This window comes from Pseudonaja textilis, chromosome Z (assembly GCF_049901715.1).
Source record: "Pseudonaja textilis isolate UNSWEBS1 chromosome Z, rPseTex1.2, whole genome shotgun sequence".
NCBI lineage: Eukaryota > Metazoa > Chordata > Lepidosauria > Squamata > Elapidae > Pseudonaja > Pseudonaja textilis.
The window spans coordinates 123513120-123531413 of NC_142008.1; the positions used below are offsets into that span (position 1 = coordinate 123513120).

General features: G+C 48.0%; 1 protein-coding gene across 1 annotated transcript in view; it reads right to left on the reverse strand.

The window, feature by feature from the left end:
* Positions 1-452: 452 nt before the first annotated feature.
* Positions 453-18294, reverse strand: part of KIF4A (kinesin family member 4A) — a 39474-nt gene continuing 21632 nt past the window's right edge. The window contains exons 15-28 of the mRNA XM_087917287.1: positions 18092-18277; positions 15459-15559; positions 15218-15362; positions 14628-14738; positions 12702-12785; positions 8995-9108; positions 7978-8133; positions 7693-7778; positions 6510-6639; positions 6107-6277; positions 4710-4820; positions 1667-1744; positions 1470-1565; positions 453-626 (exon numbers count right to left, since the gene is read on the reverse strand). Of these exons, the coding sequence (XP_087773413.1) occupies positions 453-626; positions 1470-1565; positions 1667-1744; positions 4710-4820; positions 6107-6277; positions 6510-6639; positions 7693-7778; positions 7978-8133; positions 8995-9108; positions 12702-12785; positions 14628-14738; positions 15218-15362; positions 15459-15559; positions 18092-18277 (1743 nt within the window). The remainder of the gene's footprint in view (positions 627-1469; positions 1566-1666; positions 1745-4709; positions 4821-6106; positions 6278-6509; positions 6640-7692; positions 7779-7977; positions 8134-8994; positions 9109-12701; positions 12786-14627; positions 14739-15217; positions 15363-15458; positions 15560-18091; positions 18278-18294) is intronic.

Below are 18294 nucleotides of genomic sequence, written 5' to 3' on the forward strand. Positions count from 1 at the left end.
ATCCAGAGGAAGGACAACAAGTTTCTATCTTTCTTTTCTGGGTTTGGAGACAGGATGAAACACTATTTTCCCCTTATTTCCCCAAGCTGATGCAGTTACATCCTTCCAATGTCTGATTAATGGGCTTTGGTGTACAATTGTTCTCTCTGGAGCCATGGTTAGTGTTACTTCTGTTTTTTGCTCTGTGCCCTTGGCTATGAGAAACTATGATTTAGCTTGATTTATATTTATTTATTAAATTTATTTGTTGCTGTTGAAAGCTGTCAAAATGCCTTTCTTTCAAGGATTCGATTTTCCCGCTGGGAGAGCTCCAGTGCAAGGATACGGACAACTGCTTGAAAGCTGGATCTTTTTATTTTTCAGGAAGGCGGAGAACAGCGAGAAGTCTGCGTCTTGGCTAGCTTCCCATGGTAAGTTTTAAATTTCTGGGCACTTCTATCTCGGTGGACCTCTCATGGACTGTGAATGCTAACATGCTTGTGAAGAAGGCACAGAGGAAGAGGCTGCACTTCCTGAGAATGCTCAGGGAGATATAAACCTATCTCAGCATCTACTTCTGTCCAACTACCGCAGCACCATTGAGATCGTCCTGACAAACGGCATCCTTGCATGGTACGGGAGCAGCTCTGTAGCGGACAAAAAGGCCCTACAGAGAATCATTAAAACTGCCCAGAACATCATTGGGCTCCAGCTACCAGCCCTGGAAGGTATCTTTCCACCTCGCTGTTTGAGGAAGTTGCACAACATTCTCGGAGACTCTTCCCATCCTGCTTACAATCTTCGTGAAGTTGTTGCCTTCTTGGCAGAAGATACAGAACAATTAAAACTCGGACCACAGGTTTTCTGAACAGTTTTTATCCAAGAGCCATAATTGCTTTTCACAATGAACTTAAGGACCACCATCAGTCAGCTGTTGGGGCAGTACTACTTGGTCTGTTGTGTGGATGCCTCTGTGTTTTAGGGGGCGGGGAATTTTGGAGGCTGGGAGTGTATTTGGGGATTGTCGTGTGTGTGTGTGTGTGTGTGTGTGTGTGTCACACACGTTGGGTCTGGTCTCTGGGTGTTATGTGAATTTTGTTGTATATATATATATATATGCTGTGTATATAGATACAATGACAATAAAGTATCATGATCATCATTATTAAAGATGAATCGGGAATTCTTCGACTTGACGGGCATCCATTTTAAAACAGGCTGGCTGGGGGATCCTTGGAACACGATGAGTGGCAAATAAATTTAACTAAATAATAATAACGCGGACTTAATTTTAAAAATTGCAGACTTTTGTTTAGCTAACGTGGTTGCTCTTAAATGGGAACAGTACACAGCTGCTGTTTTAACAAGGCCGGGAAAATATATTATCACCTCCCTATTTCTAATCCCTGCCAACAGGATGGGGGGGGAGAGCCAACCCCTCCCTCAAGAGGCTCTATAACACCCCGCCCCCCACTCCCGAGATCACCCACCTTGGGAGGGACGTATTCACAAGGAGATTCGAAAACTTCTCCAGAGCTGGAACCTTCGTGGGTCTGTCCTCTAGCAGCCAGGAGAATGTTTAAGTTCTGCGGGAGGAAAAGATGGAGGAGGTGAAAGGAGGAGTTGTGTGAGTCAACAAGGAGTGAAGTCGCCTTGTCCCGGCAGGTGAAGCTGTCCTTGGACTCACCTTTCTCAAGGCTTCTAGCTCTTGGTAGACTTCATGATTTTTTTCCAGTGCCTCTTTCATCTTTCCAATCTCTTCATCCTGCTCGCAGAAAGGGGAGAACGCGTGAGACAAAGAGAGGGAGGGAGGGAGGGAGCAACAGAAGTTTGGGGCGCCATTGTGGTCTCAAGTTGAGGACCACCAGCCCGGTATTTTCCCCTGTCCTCGACGTAAGCTAAATCGGACAGTCAGAAGACATGACCGAAAATTCTTTTAATTTCACGACAGATAAGATAGATTGAACCATAAGTTTCAATGGGGGAAAAAATGTGATCCTAGACCAGGTCAGGTCCCAAAACGCCGGGGAATTTCTAGAAGCACAGCCCTCTGACAAATCAGCCCTCAATAGACACCTTAACAACATCTATAGACTCTGCAAAAAAGGGTTGTAGAAAGTTAGCAAACCACCCCTCTCCTAGAAGAATGAAATATTTTGGGAAATATTAAAAAATATATTTTCCTAAAAGAGAAATATGCTCTTGGAGAGTAGCCCCATCAGGATTCTGGCAGTTACCCAAATTAAATCCTGAGTCTCGAGCCAAACTTCCAAAACTTCAAAAGGATTTATTGGGAGTTAACATGTCCCGCATTGCCTGGGTGCAGCCGACTCTGAGACTCTTATTGTCACCTTTGACCCTGCTTCCCCCCCGCCCCCGGGTGTATCATAATTCATATCCCCCAATGGGACACATCCATAGCCCAGAGCCATCAATCATGCTCTCCCGTAGGAATTTTGCACGGCAGAAACTTCAGTCACCTAGTTACTATCTTTGAAAAGCTATGCATGGAGTGCACTTTCAGTTTCCAAGTTGCCGCACTGCTCTTTCAAACCCCTTTCTTCCCCCTCCCTTTCTGTTGGCAACTCTAAAAAGACCATAGAAATGTTTCATGAGTTGACCCCCTCTCCTTTCTTAATAGCCCACGGCAGGACTGGGCCAGCCCTTCTACAAGACCTTCAGCCTCAGGGTAATGGGATTAGCCCTTAGTCAAGGACAAAGCCATTAGGACACCATAGGGATGGCCCAACACCCTTTCAGAACACAAGCCTCTTCATTACATTGCGTCAGCCCAAGGTTCAACCAAACTTGACTCAGACAAACATGACCCCACATGGCCCCATGGGAGTCTCACTACACAGCCAATAGAATACATGTTCTTGCGCAGGAACAAGAAGCTCAAGTGCAAAGCCCAAGAGAGGATATAAATAGCTCTCTTAGCTCCATGCGGTCAGCTGCACCAGAACAATGTGCTTCCTGGTTCAGCTCCATTAAACCGTCTTTCCGGTCAGCCTCCACGTTTCCAGTGTCTTTCTCCCCGCTTGGAAATGAACCAGACGGATATTTCTTCCAACACAATCAATCACAGCCCACAAGAGAGAGGAAACAACAACCCAGCAACCCTCTCCACCAGCAAGCCGCACCCAGCTCAGCATAGATTAACTCCAAGGTTCACTTCAGACCGAGGATTAAACGATTAAACCGAGGATTAAACAATACCCCCATCAAGAAACTGCCAAAGGGGGGGTGGGGGATTCTTCGACACACCCTAACCGGGTTTACTAGATGCAAATAGAAATACATACTATTTCCACTGCAAGGAAGATAAAGCAGGAATGGTTAAATTGAATACTTTATTCAGAGAGGAAAATGTGCTTTTATTTGGATATCACTTTTGGAATTTGTGCTGGCGAAGAAGAAGAAAAAAAAAGGAAACTTTGATTTTGGTTCTGTTGAATAGAAAGATCTAGTGTTATAGAAATGGCTCATTATGTATTAATATGTAAAAGCAGAAAGTTGAGGCTGGAGTGTGTTTATCTTAACAATCAACCGACACAACAGAAGTTGCCTTTGGAAGCTGTGGGAGCTACATCCCTGGAGGCTTTCAAGAAGAGACTGGACTGCCCATCTGTCAGAAATGCCGTAGGGTTTCCTGCATTTTGGGAGAGGGGGTTGGACTTGATGACCTACAAGGTCCCTTCCAACTCCTCTCGTCTGTAATTTTGTACCGTGCTAGGAGGAGTTGGAAGTCAAAGCCCCCTTTTCTTTCTTTTTCTCTTCCCTCTTGTATTTCACACCCACTTTCCCCCATTCCCTTTCCTTCCCTTAATTTCCTATTATCTTTTCTTTTTCTTGTATTTTATACAATAATAAAAAAAGAAAGAAACTGCCAAAGAGCCACCAGTAAACAGCCCAACCAAAGGAATGCCTAAGGTCGCCTCCACCAACCCACCCTGACAAGGCAAGTCACCAGAATAGAAAATGACAGCAAACAGCACTCCTTAATAGCACTGATGGTGTTACCTAGTTGGGTCATGAAACGTCTGCAAGAAAACAAGCAAGCTGGGCATGGCTAGCCTAGTGAAGAGAAGGGCCAGGGGGGGATAGGATAGCAATTTTCCAATATTTGAGGGATTCCCACAGAGAGGAGAAGGGGTCACGCTATTTTCCGAGGCACCCGAAGGCCAGAGAAGGAACAATGGATGGAAACTGATCCAGGAGAGATTCAACCTGGAAGTAAGGAGGAATTTTATGACCGTGAGAACCATCAACCCATTGAACAGAAGTTGCCTTCAGAAGTTGTGGGAGCTTCATCTTTGGAAGGTTTCAAGAAGAAATTGGGTGCCATCTGTCAGAAACGGTGTAAGGTCTCCTGTTTCTGCGGGGGAGAGGGGTTGGACTGGATGACCTATAAGGTCCCTTCCAACTCTGTTAATCTGTTAAAGGCTCAGAGAGCACCAAGGGCCCCTCCAGAGCCCTCCACGCTGGCTTCTTCCTTCCTTCTTTCCTTCCTTCCTTCCTTCCTTCCTTCCTTCCTTCCTTCTTTCCTTCCTTTCTTCCTTCCTTCTTTCCTTCCTTCCTTCCTTCCTTCCTTCCTTCCTTCTTTCCCTTTCTTCCACCAGCAAGGAATCCTCAGGCCGTCTGGATCCTGTTGGTCTGAAACCCTGCCAAGCTCCCCACCCCACCCCACCCCACCCGGATTTAAGGCCCCCCCTCTCCTCTCCTCTTACCTGGAATCGGAGGCGATCCAGAAGCTGCGCCTCCCTTTCGGAAGTCAGGGTGGTTTCCAGCCTTCTGTCACCTTTCTCCAGTTCCTGGACTTGGCTGAGCAGGTAGAGAATCTGTCAAAGGGACAGGAAAGAAGAGTGGCAGCGAGTGGAGAGAAGGCGAAGCCAACCAGGAACTGGGAGTCCCATGATCCACAGCTTCCCCCCTACAGAAGTTGAGCTCCAAGCCAGCTTTGGAGTTGGTCCTTAAGGCTGCCAGACTGACTAGAAAAGGGGAAGCCGGATTCACTTAACCACAACATTCCCGAGACTTAATAATTACAATTATCTTCATCTCCTTTTAATGGCCCCATAATCCCTTGCGGGGTGGAGTCTGGGCAACTGAATGGAGCTGAGTGCTTACTGGCCAGATGCCCTTCCTGTCGCCAGAGCAGAGTTTTGTTCGGCAGATAGATATACTCATTGTGTGCCCAGAGAGAGAAATATCTGCCTCTACCTAGGATCGAACTCACAGCCTCTGGATTGTGAGGCGAGAGCTCCTGCTCTAGGTCACCGCACCACTCGATTTAATAATCACAATCGAGCCCCGAAATTAAGGCGAGTAAATGCTGCCTGAATTTTAGCCCCCTTTTACGACTTCCCCCTCACGCTTGTTCACTCGAATCCCCACAGTTGGTTAAGGCTTCTTAACTGAATAACGGCTTCGAGTTTGCTTCTCTGAAGGTTGCCGTGTGAATCCCCGGGACATGCAACCGTCATAAATGCGAGTCAATTGTCGAGAGTCCAGATTTTAATTACCGTACTTGACCACAGAGATGCTGTAACGGTCGGTAAGTGTGAAAAAAAAAAAAGAGTCCTGAGGTGTCACCGTAACTTTGAACAGCCACTAAAAGGGACGGTTGTTAAATCGAGGGCGGCAGCTGCAGTGATTCACTTAACAACTTGAGACGAGAAAAGTCACGAACAGGACGAAGCTCAATTTGATTGTCCTGCTTAGCAACGGAAACTTGGGACTGAATCATGCTCGTAAGGCGAGGACCACCTGGTATACCCTGATTTCCAATCCATCATTTTTGTGGGTTCACCAAGTGGTACGGTGGCCTAAAGGCGGAGCTCTCGCCTCACAACCAGGAGGCTGTGAGTTCGATCCTAGGTAGAGAGAGATATCTCTCTCTCTCTCTATGGGCACACAGAGAATATATCCGCTGAACAAAACTCTGCATTGGCCACAGGAAGGGCATCCGGCCAGAAAATCCTCGGCTCCATTCAGTGGCCCAGAACTCCACCCTACAAGGGGATTATGGGGTCATTACAAGATTACTTTTGTCGGATCACCGCACTGCCTAATAATGCAGCATTTCTAGAGAAGGGGTGGGGTGGGGTTTTAGGCCAGGCCGTACCTTCTCTTGATATTCCTGCTCAACCTGGATCAGCCGCCTCTCCTGCTCAGCCTCTGTGTCCGCAGCCTCCGTCCGCTCTTCCTGGAGCATCTTATGGATGTCGACGCAGGTGGCCTTGCTCTGTTGGAGCTGGCTTTCAAGTTTCCCAATTTCCACGTTAGAGGCAACTAGCTTTGGGAGCAAGAAAATTCAGACCGATGGAGAGGACATTAGGAGAGCTTCTGGCCACCTGCCCCTCTTAGCCAGGAGAGGACCAGCGAAGCTTTGGGCCTCCTCTTGAAGGTACCAACCAGCAACATCTTGGGGGACAGGAGAGCCAGCAAGGAAGGCCCTGGTGCCATTTCTGGAGTGGCCCCTATTTCTCTGCCCCCACCCCCACCCCCACCCCACCCCCCAAACTTACTTCTCCAATCAGATACTTGATGGCACACTTGGTTTCTGAAATGGTGATTATATTTTCCCAGCGGTGTTTGGTCAGGTCGCCGGTCTCAGCATCCAGCAACTTCTGCTGTAGACCTGCAATTTGGGCGCTCCTGTGGAAGGAATCATAGAGTTGGTGGACAGAGTCGGTTTCGAGGAGATGACATCTTGTGTGTGTGGGGGGGGGTCAAAGCCACTTTGCTCCCTACTTATGGGTGGAAAGTGAGGGGAGGTGCTCACGGAAGCGGGGCCAGTCCGTCTCTCTCCCCTTAGCCCCCGCTGATTCAAAAGGTCTACTGCAGGGGTCTCCAAATTTGGCAATTTAAAGACTCGTGGACTTCAACTCCCAGAGTTCCCTAGCCTGGGAGAGGGATTCTGGGAGGTGAAAGTCCACAAATTGCCAAATTTGGAGACCTCTGATCCACAGTAAAACTCCCGTGGAAAATTGGCCAGGATGAGCCAACTGTTTGAACGTATAAATTCAAACAGGAACTGTGCCGGAAGTCTACCTTATTGTTCAGAAAGAGCTCTGGGGTCTTTCTGAGGGACAACTGGAAAAAGCAACAGTATAACAAGAGTGGAGAGGGAGCTCAGAGGTCTTCTATCCAACCCCCTCTTCAAACTATTTCAGACAAATGACTGTCCAGTCTCTTCTTAAAAAAGCTGCAGCGATGGAGCACCCACCGCTTCTGGCTAATTGTTCTAGGGTCAAGGCACCTAGCCTGTCCTGTTTTGGCCCTAGGGGGGGGCGTTCAGTTGTCATTCAGAGTCTTCATTCCAGATTGTATAAAATTCTTTATCTATTCCATACTTGGTCATCTAAGGTAGGGTTTGCCAACCTTGGCCCCTTTAAGACCTATTATGGACTTCAACTCCCAGAATTCCCCAGCCAGCGAGGGATTACCAATATTCAGCACAGATAGGAGAAGAACAGAGGTGGGCTGGACGACCTTTATCACATTTCTGTAACTTTCTTAACATGCATATCACTTTCTTAATAGACAGTGGGAATGCGGTCGACATCCTATATCTTGATTTCCAGCAAAGTGGGAAAAAAAAAAAATAGCTGGCTGGGGAATTCTGGGAGTTGAAGTCCACGGGTCTTAAGGAGGGCCCAAGATGGACACACTCCAATTTAAGGAACAGCTTTCTCGTTATTCTCTTGCCTGAGTTCCATTTCAGTCTCCAAACTCTCGATTTGCTTGGTGATGGAGTGGTTAATTTCCATGGATCGGTAGGAAAATGTGCGTCTCTGGGGGAGGAACAGAGAGAAATCAGTGCCGGAAGAACCCTAAAAGCTGAGTTTAGAAGAGGGAGAGAGAAAATTCATTTAAAGCCAGGGAAGGGAAGGGAAGGGAATCGCCTCCAAGCCCGCTTCCGAAGACCTGGATTAAGGAAGGGAGAACGGTCCCGCCCTTCCCCTTTAGCAGCAGCTAAAGGACGTTGCTCACCCTGTATTTGGACGGGAGGACTTCCCCGGCCTCCTGCTTCTCTTTCAGCAGAGCAATTTCCTTGGCCAAATTTTTCCGGTCATCCAAAAGGTGGTTCAGGTGATGCTGAGCTTCTTCTATGCTCACCAAGACTTCGACTTCATTCGCCAGCCAGTTCTGGGAAGGAGGAGAGGATCTTGGAGTAGTACGGCAGCGGGTGTCGAACGCGGTTTCATCGAGGGCCGCATCTGGGTTGTGTTTGACCTCAGAGGGCTGGTGTGTGTGTGTGTGTGTGTCTGTGTGTGTCCATAGTGGGCCTTTGACACCAGCTCAAGATGCATCCCCCCCTCCCGTCTTCCTTTCTTTCCACAGTTCTTCACCGTAACCATTTCCCCATCTCTTCTACTAGGTATTACGGGTAAACATTACTTATTCTTCATACTCCGTTAAACGTTTCATTTCTAAACTTATCACCCAACTGCTTAATAGTAAGTTGCTTTTCCGGGCAGAAAAGCTATTTATAACTATTGTATTTTTTTAATTATTGTTCAACTAATAAATAAAAACACAACTGCATAAAATAACACAATCGTACGAGAACTAACAGCGGAGGCGAATTTCCAGGGTGGTAAATAGGAATGGCCGTCAATTATAGATTGTTGGTTGGAGATGAAATGGACCTACGGTACGTAAAATCTGGCATTAAACTGTAGTGTTAACACAGGAGGTTGCTTGCTTTCTATCCAGATCAGGCACTTAACTTGAGGCCACGTAATTGTAACCCAGTCTGATCCAGGCCTCCTCTGCTGGCTGAAAATGGGCCGTGCGGAGGAGGCCCCATGGAGCTCGTTTTGGGCCGGCAATGCTGCAGGAGGCTGTGGAGGTCCACGGGAGTCTCTCCCGCTGGCACTGGGTGACCCTTCCCATCCTCCACCGCCTGCTGGGACCCTCCCGGCAAAGAAGGCAAGTCTGTTTCCCCCAGCTCTTGGGAATCCTGAGAGCAACTTAGGAGCGAGAGGGCCGTTCCTGGAGCCTCACCTTCACCCGAGAGGCGGCAGTTTCGAATCCCTGGCTGTGAGCGTCCTTTCGTTTCCTCACTACTTGCTGTTGTTTATGTAGAGCTTCCTTCAAGCGCTTGTTAGCTGCTGTAGCCTGGCAGGATGACAGGAAAGGTGAGAATTTTGGAAAAAGAAGAGGGATGGGAGCATTTACAGGCCAAGCCCTCGACTTACAACCATTCGTTTAGTGACCCGAAGGTGCTTTTCTTTTTCTTTTTTCCTTCAAAAGGCACCTGGACTTGGATGACTGAGAATATTCACAGGACGTTTATTTTGTGACCTTTTGTGTGTGTTGAGTTTGTATTTATCGACAAAGAAACAAAAGGAGACTAGGATACATCTATTTCAAGCTATTTAAGATCTATTTCAAGCTGTTCTGGGTTCAAATCCCAGAAAAGGTATAGCTACCATGTTTCCCCAAAAAGAAGACCTGTCTTATTTATTTATTTTGCCACCAAAAAGGCACCAGTTCTTATTTTCAGGAGATGTCATCTACTGACTAACCCAGAGGCCTTGGCAAGTTTAAGACTTGTGGACTTCAACTCCCAGAATTCCTGAGCCAGCATGACTGGAGGAGGAATTCTGGGAGTTGGAAGTCCACAAGTCTTAAAGCTGTCAAGTTTGGAGACCCTTGGACTAACCTCTGACTACAACTCTCCAAAAGTAAGTAGTAGGGCAGCTCCACCCTCCCAAGCTTAATTTTTACCCGTCCACTCTGGAGCGGGCGAGATCTTAATTAGGGCTTATTTTGGGTGCACGTGTAGAAATCGAGCTAGGACTTATTTTCAAGGTAGGCCGTATTTTCGAGGAAAACGGGAAGCTGACGAGACCTAAGTAGCTTGAAAAATCTATACTAGTCTCCCTTTATTTCTTTGACGGTAAATATAAATTCAACACAAAAATAGTTTGTTCCGAAAGCGACGGCCCACGAAGGCTCCTGGATTGGGGCTGTAAGGCGAAAGCAACATGCTCCATCCCATATTGGGGTAGACCAGGTTGCCCTGATTAAAAAACACTTATTTAGAAAACCTTCCTAGTGATAAGAGGACTTTTGTGTGTGTGCAGGGGAACAAATATTTTTCACACCCTGTAGCATTCCCAGGGTCACATGATCAAAATCCAGAGATCTGGCCACTGGCTTATACTTACGATGGTTGCAGTGTCCTGGGGTCATGTGACAGCCCACCCCCAAGCAAAGTTTGGGGGAGGCAGATTCACTTAATGACCATGCTACTGTTGTGGTCCGTCGGCAGCCTGCGGAGACAGCAGCGGAGTCAGACAGTGGGGAGGACCATGGGCCAGTCCAGGAGTCTGGGAAGGACTCAGGCGAAGGTCCTGCGTCCAATGCAGAGATGGGGCCAGGACCATCTGGGAGTTATGTGCTGACTCCAGAGCTTCCAGAATCTGGCAGCAGCAAGGCAGAGGAACAAGGGGAGCCTGTTCCCCGTGTGCGCATGCACAGAGCTGCCAGAAGGCAAGAACAGTTAAGACAAAAGGGGCAACTCGGGAGGAAGGCTTGGAAGTGATTGCCCCCCCCCCATAAGACATAAACGAGGAGCAAAGGGACATGAGCCTTTGCAGGAAGTAACTTTGTTTGCTCTGGTCAGTTTTAAACTCTCTGTGTGGACTTTGTAGTCCATTTGGCTTTTTACAATTAATTTGGCACTTTAGTTGTTGGCAGCAATTCAAAGGAGAGAAAGATGGGTGCTTATCTCAAGGGACTGTTTGGGACTCCTTACAGGCTGGGAATGAGCATAATCTCCAGCCATTGAAATAAAAACAGGGTTGTTTGGACTAAGCAGCCTCAGGAAGGCTTGGTCAGAACAGCTACTCGCTTAATAACCGTAGTGATTCAATAACAACTAGGGCAAGAAAGGTGGAACAAAATTCACGTAAAAACTCTCTCAACCTAGCAACAAAAATCTGGGGCTCCACTGTGGTTGTAGACTGAGGACTGTTTAATTTAATGTGGAGAAAAGCAAGATTTTACACCTGGGCAAGAAAATCAAAGGTATAAGCACACATTGGGAGATCTGGTTCAAAAACAGGAACTTTGAGATGGATCTTGGAGTCTCCCCTTAAACACGAGCCAGCTGTGTGCAGCAGCAGCCAAAAAAGCTAATATAATCCTTAGTTACATAAACAGAGGCATAGAATCAAAATCACATGGAGCGTTACTACAGCTTTATGAAGCCTTAGTAGTGCCACACCTGGAATCCTGCATCCAGTTTTGGTCACATTACAAAGATGATGTTAAGATTCTGGGAAAAGTGCAGAGAAGAGTGACTAAGGTGATTAAAGGCCTGGAGACTAAAACATACGAAGATTGGTTGCAAGATTTGGGTTTGGCCAATCTAGAGAAAGGAAGGACATGGGGGGATGTGATAGCAGGATTCCAGTATTTGAGGGGCTGCCCCAAAGAAGAGGGGGGGGTGTGTCCCTTTGTTTTCCAAAGGCAAGACAAGATACAACGGATGGAAACAATCGAGGAGAGAAACTATGTAGAAATAAGGAGAAAGTTCCAAACAGTGAGGATAATTAACCAATGGAATTGCTTTCAAGTGGAAGTTATGGCTGCTCCATCACTGAAGGCTTTTGAGAAGAGACTGGACGGTCACTTGTCTGAAACGGTATAAGGCTGGCTCCTGCTTGAACAGGGGGCTGGACTAGAAGACCTCCAAGGCCCCTTCCAGCACTATTCTGATTATCTGTAATGCCAAGAATCGGACAGATATGAAGCCTGCCCGTTATGACCGCAAAGCAGGCCACCCACTCGGCCCGCACAATTTTGGGATCCTTTTTTGTGGCGGTTGTGAAGCGAGCGTTGAAGTTGTCAAGTGAACAACACAGTCATTAAGCAAACCCATTGTTTCCTAGGGTGTGTTTTGCCCCAAAACAAAAATACAGCCAGTCCTTGACTTATGACCACAAGGAAGCCCAAAATTTTTGTTGCTAAGGGAGACATTTGTTAAGCAAATTCTGCCCTTTTCGCCCGACTTCGCTAGTCAGACGGTCATAAAAGGGGATCAACCGACCCTCGGGACACCGCAACCATCGTAAGTGTGAGTCAGTTGCCAAGCGTCTGAATTGTGATCGTGATGTGGACTATGGGGATGATGATATGCTCATTAAGTAGGAAAAACGGCCCTGAGTCCTTTTTTCACTTCCGTTGTTAACTTCAGTCAATCACTAAATGAATGGTTGTAAGCAGAGGACTCCCCGGATTAGCAGGATTAAGGCAGAGATGGCGAACCTTTCTGTTGTGGTGTGCTGAAAGCGCAAGTGCCGGCACCCCGCTGTCCCTGCTTACCTGCATTGCGCTTGCGCAGGCCTCCCAGCTGGTTTTCGGCCTGTTTGAGGGCTTTTTTGGCCTCCCAGAGGCTCGAGGGAGGCCTCTGCAGCGTTTTTCGGCCTCCAAGTACCGTAAGTGATGAAACCGGTCTGTTTTTCGGCCTCCAAAGGATGCAGAGGCTTCCCTGGAGCCTCTGGGAGGCTGAAAAAGGCCTCAAATGGGCCGAAAGCCAGCTGGGAGGCGCACGCATGCCCAGTGCAGGTAAATTTGGTTGGGGGGCATATGCCCGCACAAATGGCTTTGCGTGCCACAGGTTCGCCATCAGGGCTTTAAGGAGAAACCCAGGGGCTTCTAAAACAGGGAAGGATAGAAAGGGTGTTCATGACCCCCCTCACTTCTTCTGTTTTCCGCCGGAGGATCATGGCTTGCTTCTGGAAGTCCTGCTCCAGCTTGACTAGTTCACACTGCCGCTTGCGATCCTGAGGAACGAGACAAAGAGTAGCAAAGTTGCAGGCTGTCCAGACAGAAAGAGGAGGAAAAGGACGGGTTGGATCACCGTTAAAAGCTTCTCTGTTTGTTCAGCTGAGATGGGGGCTCAACTTTAAGGGCATTTATATTCCACCGAGAGGTCTAAATCCACCCTAACCTAGGGATATCCAGGTGAGTTGCAAGGGAACTCCCAGAATTCCCTACCTCTTTGGCCATTATGGGAATGGTGATCTTGATCTACACGTGGCGGGGGTCCAGTGTGACCTACTGGGGAAAGCCGATCTGTTGTATTATTTACATAGGGTGGATCAGTGTTCTGGCAATTGGGCCGCATACTCTGGTCTAAGGCAGTCGTCCTTGGCCGCTTTAAGATTGGTGGACTTTTTCCCAGAATTCCCCAGCCAACCACGCCTATTTCCTTTTTTCTCCTACCCCGGAGAGATTGCAGAGGAAGGGATTGTAAGAGAGTAAGCAGGCCGCAATGGGCATACCTGTGAAAACAATGCACAGTGGCAAGGAATTCGGGGAGCTTAAATCCACCCACCTTCAATCCCAATGATTTAAGCCCTCTGGTGGCGCAGTGGTTAGAATGCAGCACTGCAGGCTAATTACGTTGACTGCCAATTGACAGCAGTTCGAGTCTCACCGGATTAAGGTTGACTCAGTCTGTCATAACCCTGTCGGAGTCTGAATCCAAGGAGGAAGACAAACAGCGACAGGGATTGGGAGTGGGGCTCTGTTGGCTGTGGAGGAAACTGGGGAAGGGCAAAGTCCGGCTGGGCAGAGCAGGGGAGAGACAGAACAAGGGAGAGGGAGCTCAGAGGAAGACCCAGGCCCACCTCCTCTTCATCCTAGGGCTGTGATGGTGAACCTATGGCATGCCAGAGGTGGCATGCGAGCCGTTGCCCCAGCTCAGCTCTGCTGCACATGCCCTCGCACCTCCTGCCAGCCAACTGGTCTTTGGGTCTCTGCTGTGCATGTGGGGGGCGGGATGCATGTACAAGGGTCATGCATGCACGTTGTATTTTGGGGGTGCGCATGTGCGCTTTGGGCACTTGGTGCCGAAAAGGTTAGCCATCACTGTCCTAGGACACGCAGGGAGGAACAGAGAAGAGAGCAACATAGGTTGCATGGCTTACGGGGGAGGAAAGGGTCCTGATTCCCTTCATTAGCCACACCTGGGAATGAGAGTTTAAATGAGATGCAAGCTGAGATCAGCGGTTGCTGGGAACAAATGTGAGTTTATCTTGTGTTGACTTTGGTTATCTGTGTTCCTGGTGTCCTCCCAACCATGTTGTGTTATTGCCATGCCTTCACGTCTGCAATTCCTTCTCCTGCCCTGCTGGACTAATTACCTCATCTTGCCTTGATTGGACTTATAGTTACAGTTTTTGTTGACCGTGTTTTGGACTTGATTCTCTGCAGCCAAAGGCTGTTCCTGGGAAAATTTTCTCAAGCCAGAAGGTAATCAGGATATTGGGGGCAAAGTTGGAACTAGTAAAGGGACTCCTACTGATTATCTGACTGTGTTGCCTTTTTGCCACCTCCCGGATCATCACACTGTCATTCATCCTTCCAAGTTGGATAAAATGAGGACCAGATTGTTGGGGGCAAGTGTTTGACTCTGTAAACCGCTCAGAAAGGGCTGTAAAAGCTCCATGAAGCCATATAGTCTAAATGCTATTGCTATTAAAAAAGCTAAGGTTGACCAACAGCAGTCAAGGAGGACTGAGGTCTACATTTCAGAGAGAGGAGATGGTCACTCTCACTGCTAGGACAGCTGATGGTAAGGAAGATGCTTTCATGTGAGAACGACCAAGCACCCAGCTCACCTGGGCCTTCAGCTGGATAACCTCCTTATCTTTCTTTACTTTCCACTGTCGGAATTTCTCAGCATCTTCTTTCATCTCCCGAATGAGCAGAACCCGTTGACTTTTCATGGCCTACAAGTTGAACACGAAGGAACAAAACTGTTTTTTCTTTTTTTTAAAAGAAAGAGTCTGTGGGAAGGATTCAAACAGAATTCTAGTTGAAGTTGAGGAAATCGCTCTTATAAGGGCGACAGGCAAATGTAAGGCATTTTGTCGGTAAAAATAAAATGCCTCATGTTTCTACCGACAACCTTGGGGAATGGATGGATTATATCCCTAGCCGTCTCTAAAGGAATAAGCTTCCAAATTTCAGTCTGTCACAGACCCTCAAATATGTGTACTTTACATCGATGTATTTGCTTTTCTTAATATTCCAAGGCACATTCAGCTGGGTGACTTTGGGCCAATCACCAAGAGTTCTAATCTTGCATTATGAACGGAAAGCAAGCTGGGTGACATTGGGGCCAGTCTTACCCTCTCAGCCTAACCACCCCCACAGGGTTGTTGTTTGCGGAAAAATGAGAGGAAACTAACAAACCAACATTGTTTACCTGGATCTCTTGGTGGAGTTTGGAGACGGTCTGCTCGCTGGATTTTTTCATGTTCAGAAGCTTGGATTGTTCCTTCAGCTTCTTCTTTAGCTCGCTCATCTCCCCTTCCAGCTCCTGCAGGCGTTTCCGGCGACGCTCGCTCAGCCTGAAAGGAGATCGGAGACAAACGTTCTGAGTTCAGCCACCTCATTCAGAGACCCTTCCCCAAGAGGGATAAAGCCCAGGCCCCCGTGTTTCTTACTTGGCTTGATTGTCTTTCTTGGTCACCTGAAGGGCGAGGAGCAACTCTTCCTTCTCCTTCTGCAATTTAGATACCTCCCCTTCCAGGATGCGGATATTATTCTTATCGAAAGGGGGAGAAAAAAAAAGGCAACTTGGCATCTTGGAGGCAGGTTTTTTTCAACTGCCCAGGTGCCCAAAGGGTCATTTCCTCTGGCCAACCAGCCTCACTCAATTTTTCTGCTCAATGCCTCTTGCTGTGGTGGCCCTTGGCCGCCAGCCCCTCCAGAAGCCGAATCGGGAGGAGGAGGAGGAGGAGGAGGTGTGGAAGTCAGGGTCAGCACCAACCTGAGAGCTCTGATGGGGAAGAGGGAATGGAGCTAGCAGAGGGAGAGAGGCAGAGGCGGAGCCTGGGCCGTCCGTCAGCTCTCAGATGGAGAGTCAACAGCCCCCAGGTCTGGAGGTGGCTGATGAGGAAGAGGAGGAACAGCCGGGTCCAGTGCCTGACGCACGGATGCGCAGAAGGCAGAGGAGAGGAGAGGAGAGCAGTGGAAATCTAGGGGCTGGTCCTTGGGACGGAAGAGCCACCGCTGCTAGAGAAGACCCACCCAAGCTCTGGGGATGAAAGGCAGGGGGCAGAGATGAACAGGGATGGCTGACAACTATTCATCTCCCTGTTAAGACAGACTTGTTAGCCTGCATCAAAAGAGAAACTTTTTTCCAGGGCTGCTGGAGCTCGTAATAAAGGAATCATTGATTTTAACTAGAGGGTTTGACGTGTTTGGGGGGGCTGAGTCAGAACACTTGCAAGCTGGCAAGAAGTTTCCTGTGATTCTTATAAGGGATGTTCCAAGGGGAATTTTGTAAGAAAAGCCAGTTCTTGGGAAGAGTGGGAGCATGTGAGCAAGAGAGGAACATGAAAGGAATGGATTTCTTCTCTTGGTTTGGCTGCTTTTGTCCAAGTAGCTTCTTCAATCAGAGCAAACTGGTTAGAGGGAACCCCATGTACTGATACTCCTTGATTTATGACCACAATTAAGCCCCAAATTTTTGACACTCAGTGAGAGAATTGCTAAATGGGTTTCGCCCCATGTTATGAGCTTCCTTGCCACGGTAGCATAAGTGGACCACAGCAATTGTGAAGTTCGTCACACGGTTAAGCGAATCTGGGTTTCCCCATGGCTTGTCAGAAGGTTGTGTGGCCCCGGGGACTCTGCGACTGTCATAAATAGGAGCCAGTTGCTAAGCATCTTGAATTTTGATCCCGTGACCATGCGGGAATGCTGCAGCGGTCGTAAGCGTGCTGTGGCAGATCGAGGTCTTCCTGTATTACTTATTCTGTTTTAATTTCACATCACAAGAAATCAAACACAAAGGGGCTGGAAACCCACCTTGAATAGGTAAGCTGGAAAAAGGATCAGGAAATGGATCACAAGGTGAACATGAGCACAGCAGGGCGAGGAAACCGCTTACAAAGGCATGAAATGAAATAGTTTGATGCCTCAATAGAAGAAGAATGTCCAATCGCTCGGAAGTCACAGTTCCTTTCGATCTGCGTTACTCAGCACATCCACCGACACCTTATACGTTTACCATTGTACATAAAGGAGGTGGAGAGGGTTGGTAGTTTGAAATTTCTGGGCACTTCTATCTCGGTGGACCTCTCATGGACTATGAATGCTAACATGCTTGTGAAGAAGGCACAGAGGAAGAGGCTGCACTTCCTGAGAATGCTCAGGGAGATATAAACCTATCTCAGCATCTACTTCTGTCCAACTACCACAGCACCATTGAGATCGTCCTGACAAACGGCATTCTTGCATGGTACGGGAGCAGCTCTGTAGCGGACAAAAAGGCCCTACAGAGAATCATTAAAACTGCCCAGAACATCATTGGGCTCCAGCTACCAGCCCTGGAAGATATCTTTCCACCTTGCTGTTTGAGGAAGTTGCACAACATTCTCGGAGACTCTTCCCATCCTGCTTACAATCTTTGTGAAGTTGTTGCCTTCTGGCAGAAGATACAGAACAATTAAAACTCGGACCACAGGTTTTCTGAACAGTTTTTATCCAAGAGCCATAATTGCTTTTCACAATGAACTTAAGGACCACCATCAGTCAGCTGTTGGGGCAGTACTACTTGGTCTGTTCTGAGGATGCTTCTGTGTTTTAGGGGGCGGGGAATTTTGGTGATGGGGGTGTGTTTGGGGATTGTCGTGTGTGTGTGCGTGTTGGGTCTGGTCTCTGGGTGTTGTGAATTTCGTTGTATGTGTATACTATGTATATACATACAATGACAATAAAGTATTCTTATTATTACACCCATTGTGAACTTCAGATGTAGTTCTGAGCTACCAGCGAAAAAGCTAGGGCTTGTCCATTATCCCCCACAAGGATGGCAATCTCCCGATTTGGTCTGCTGGGTTTGATAGTACTAGCACTTAAGATGTATATAACGCTTCACGGTGCTTTCCAGCTCTCTCTGAAGCGGTTTACAGAGTCAGCCCCAACCATTTGGGTCCTCATTTTACTGACGTCGTAAGGACAGACAGAAGGCTGAGTCAACCTTGAGCATGGTGAGATTTGAACTGCTAAATTGCAGGCCACTTGGCAGTCTGCAGAAATATCCCGCGTTCTAACCATGGTGCAAGCTTACCTGTGACTGGAATTGGATGGGTTCCAGCTGGCGGTCGCTCTGGGAGAGCTTCTGAGCCAGGGCCTCCTTCAGACTGAGGGCTTGGTTGAGTTCTAGCAGCTCCTTGGACATCTGAGCTTGCTGGAGGGCATGCTGAGCAGCATAGTTGCCTGAAGACTGGGGGGCCTCCGTGTCTACCGAGGACTCCTGGACGAGAGAGAAGA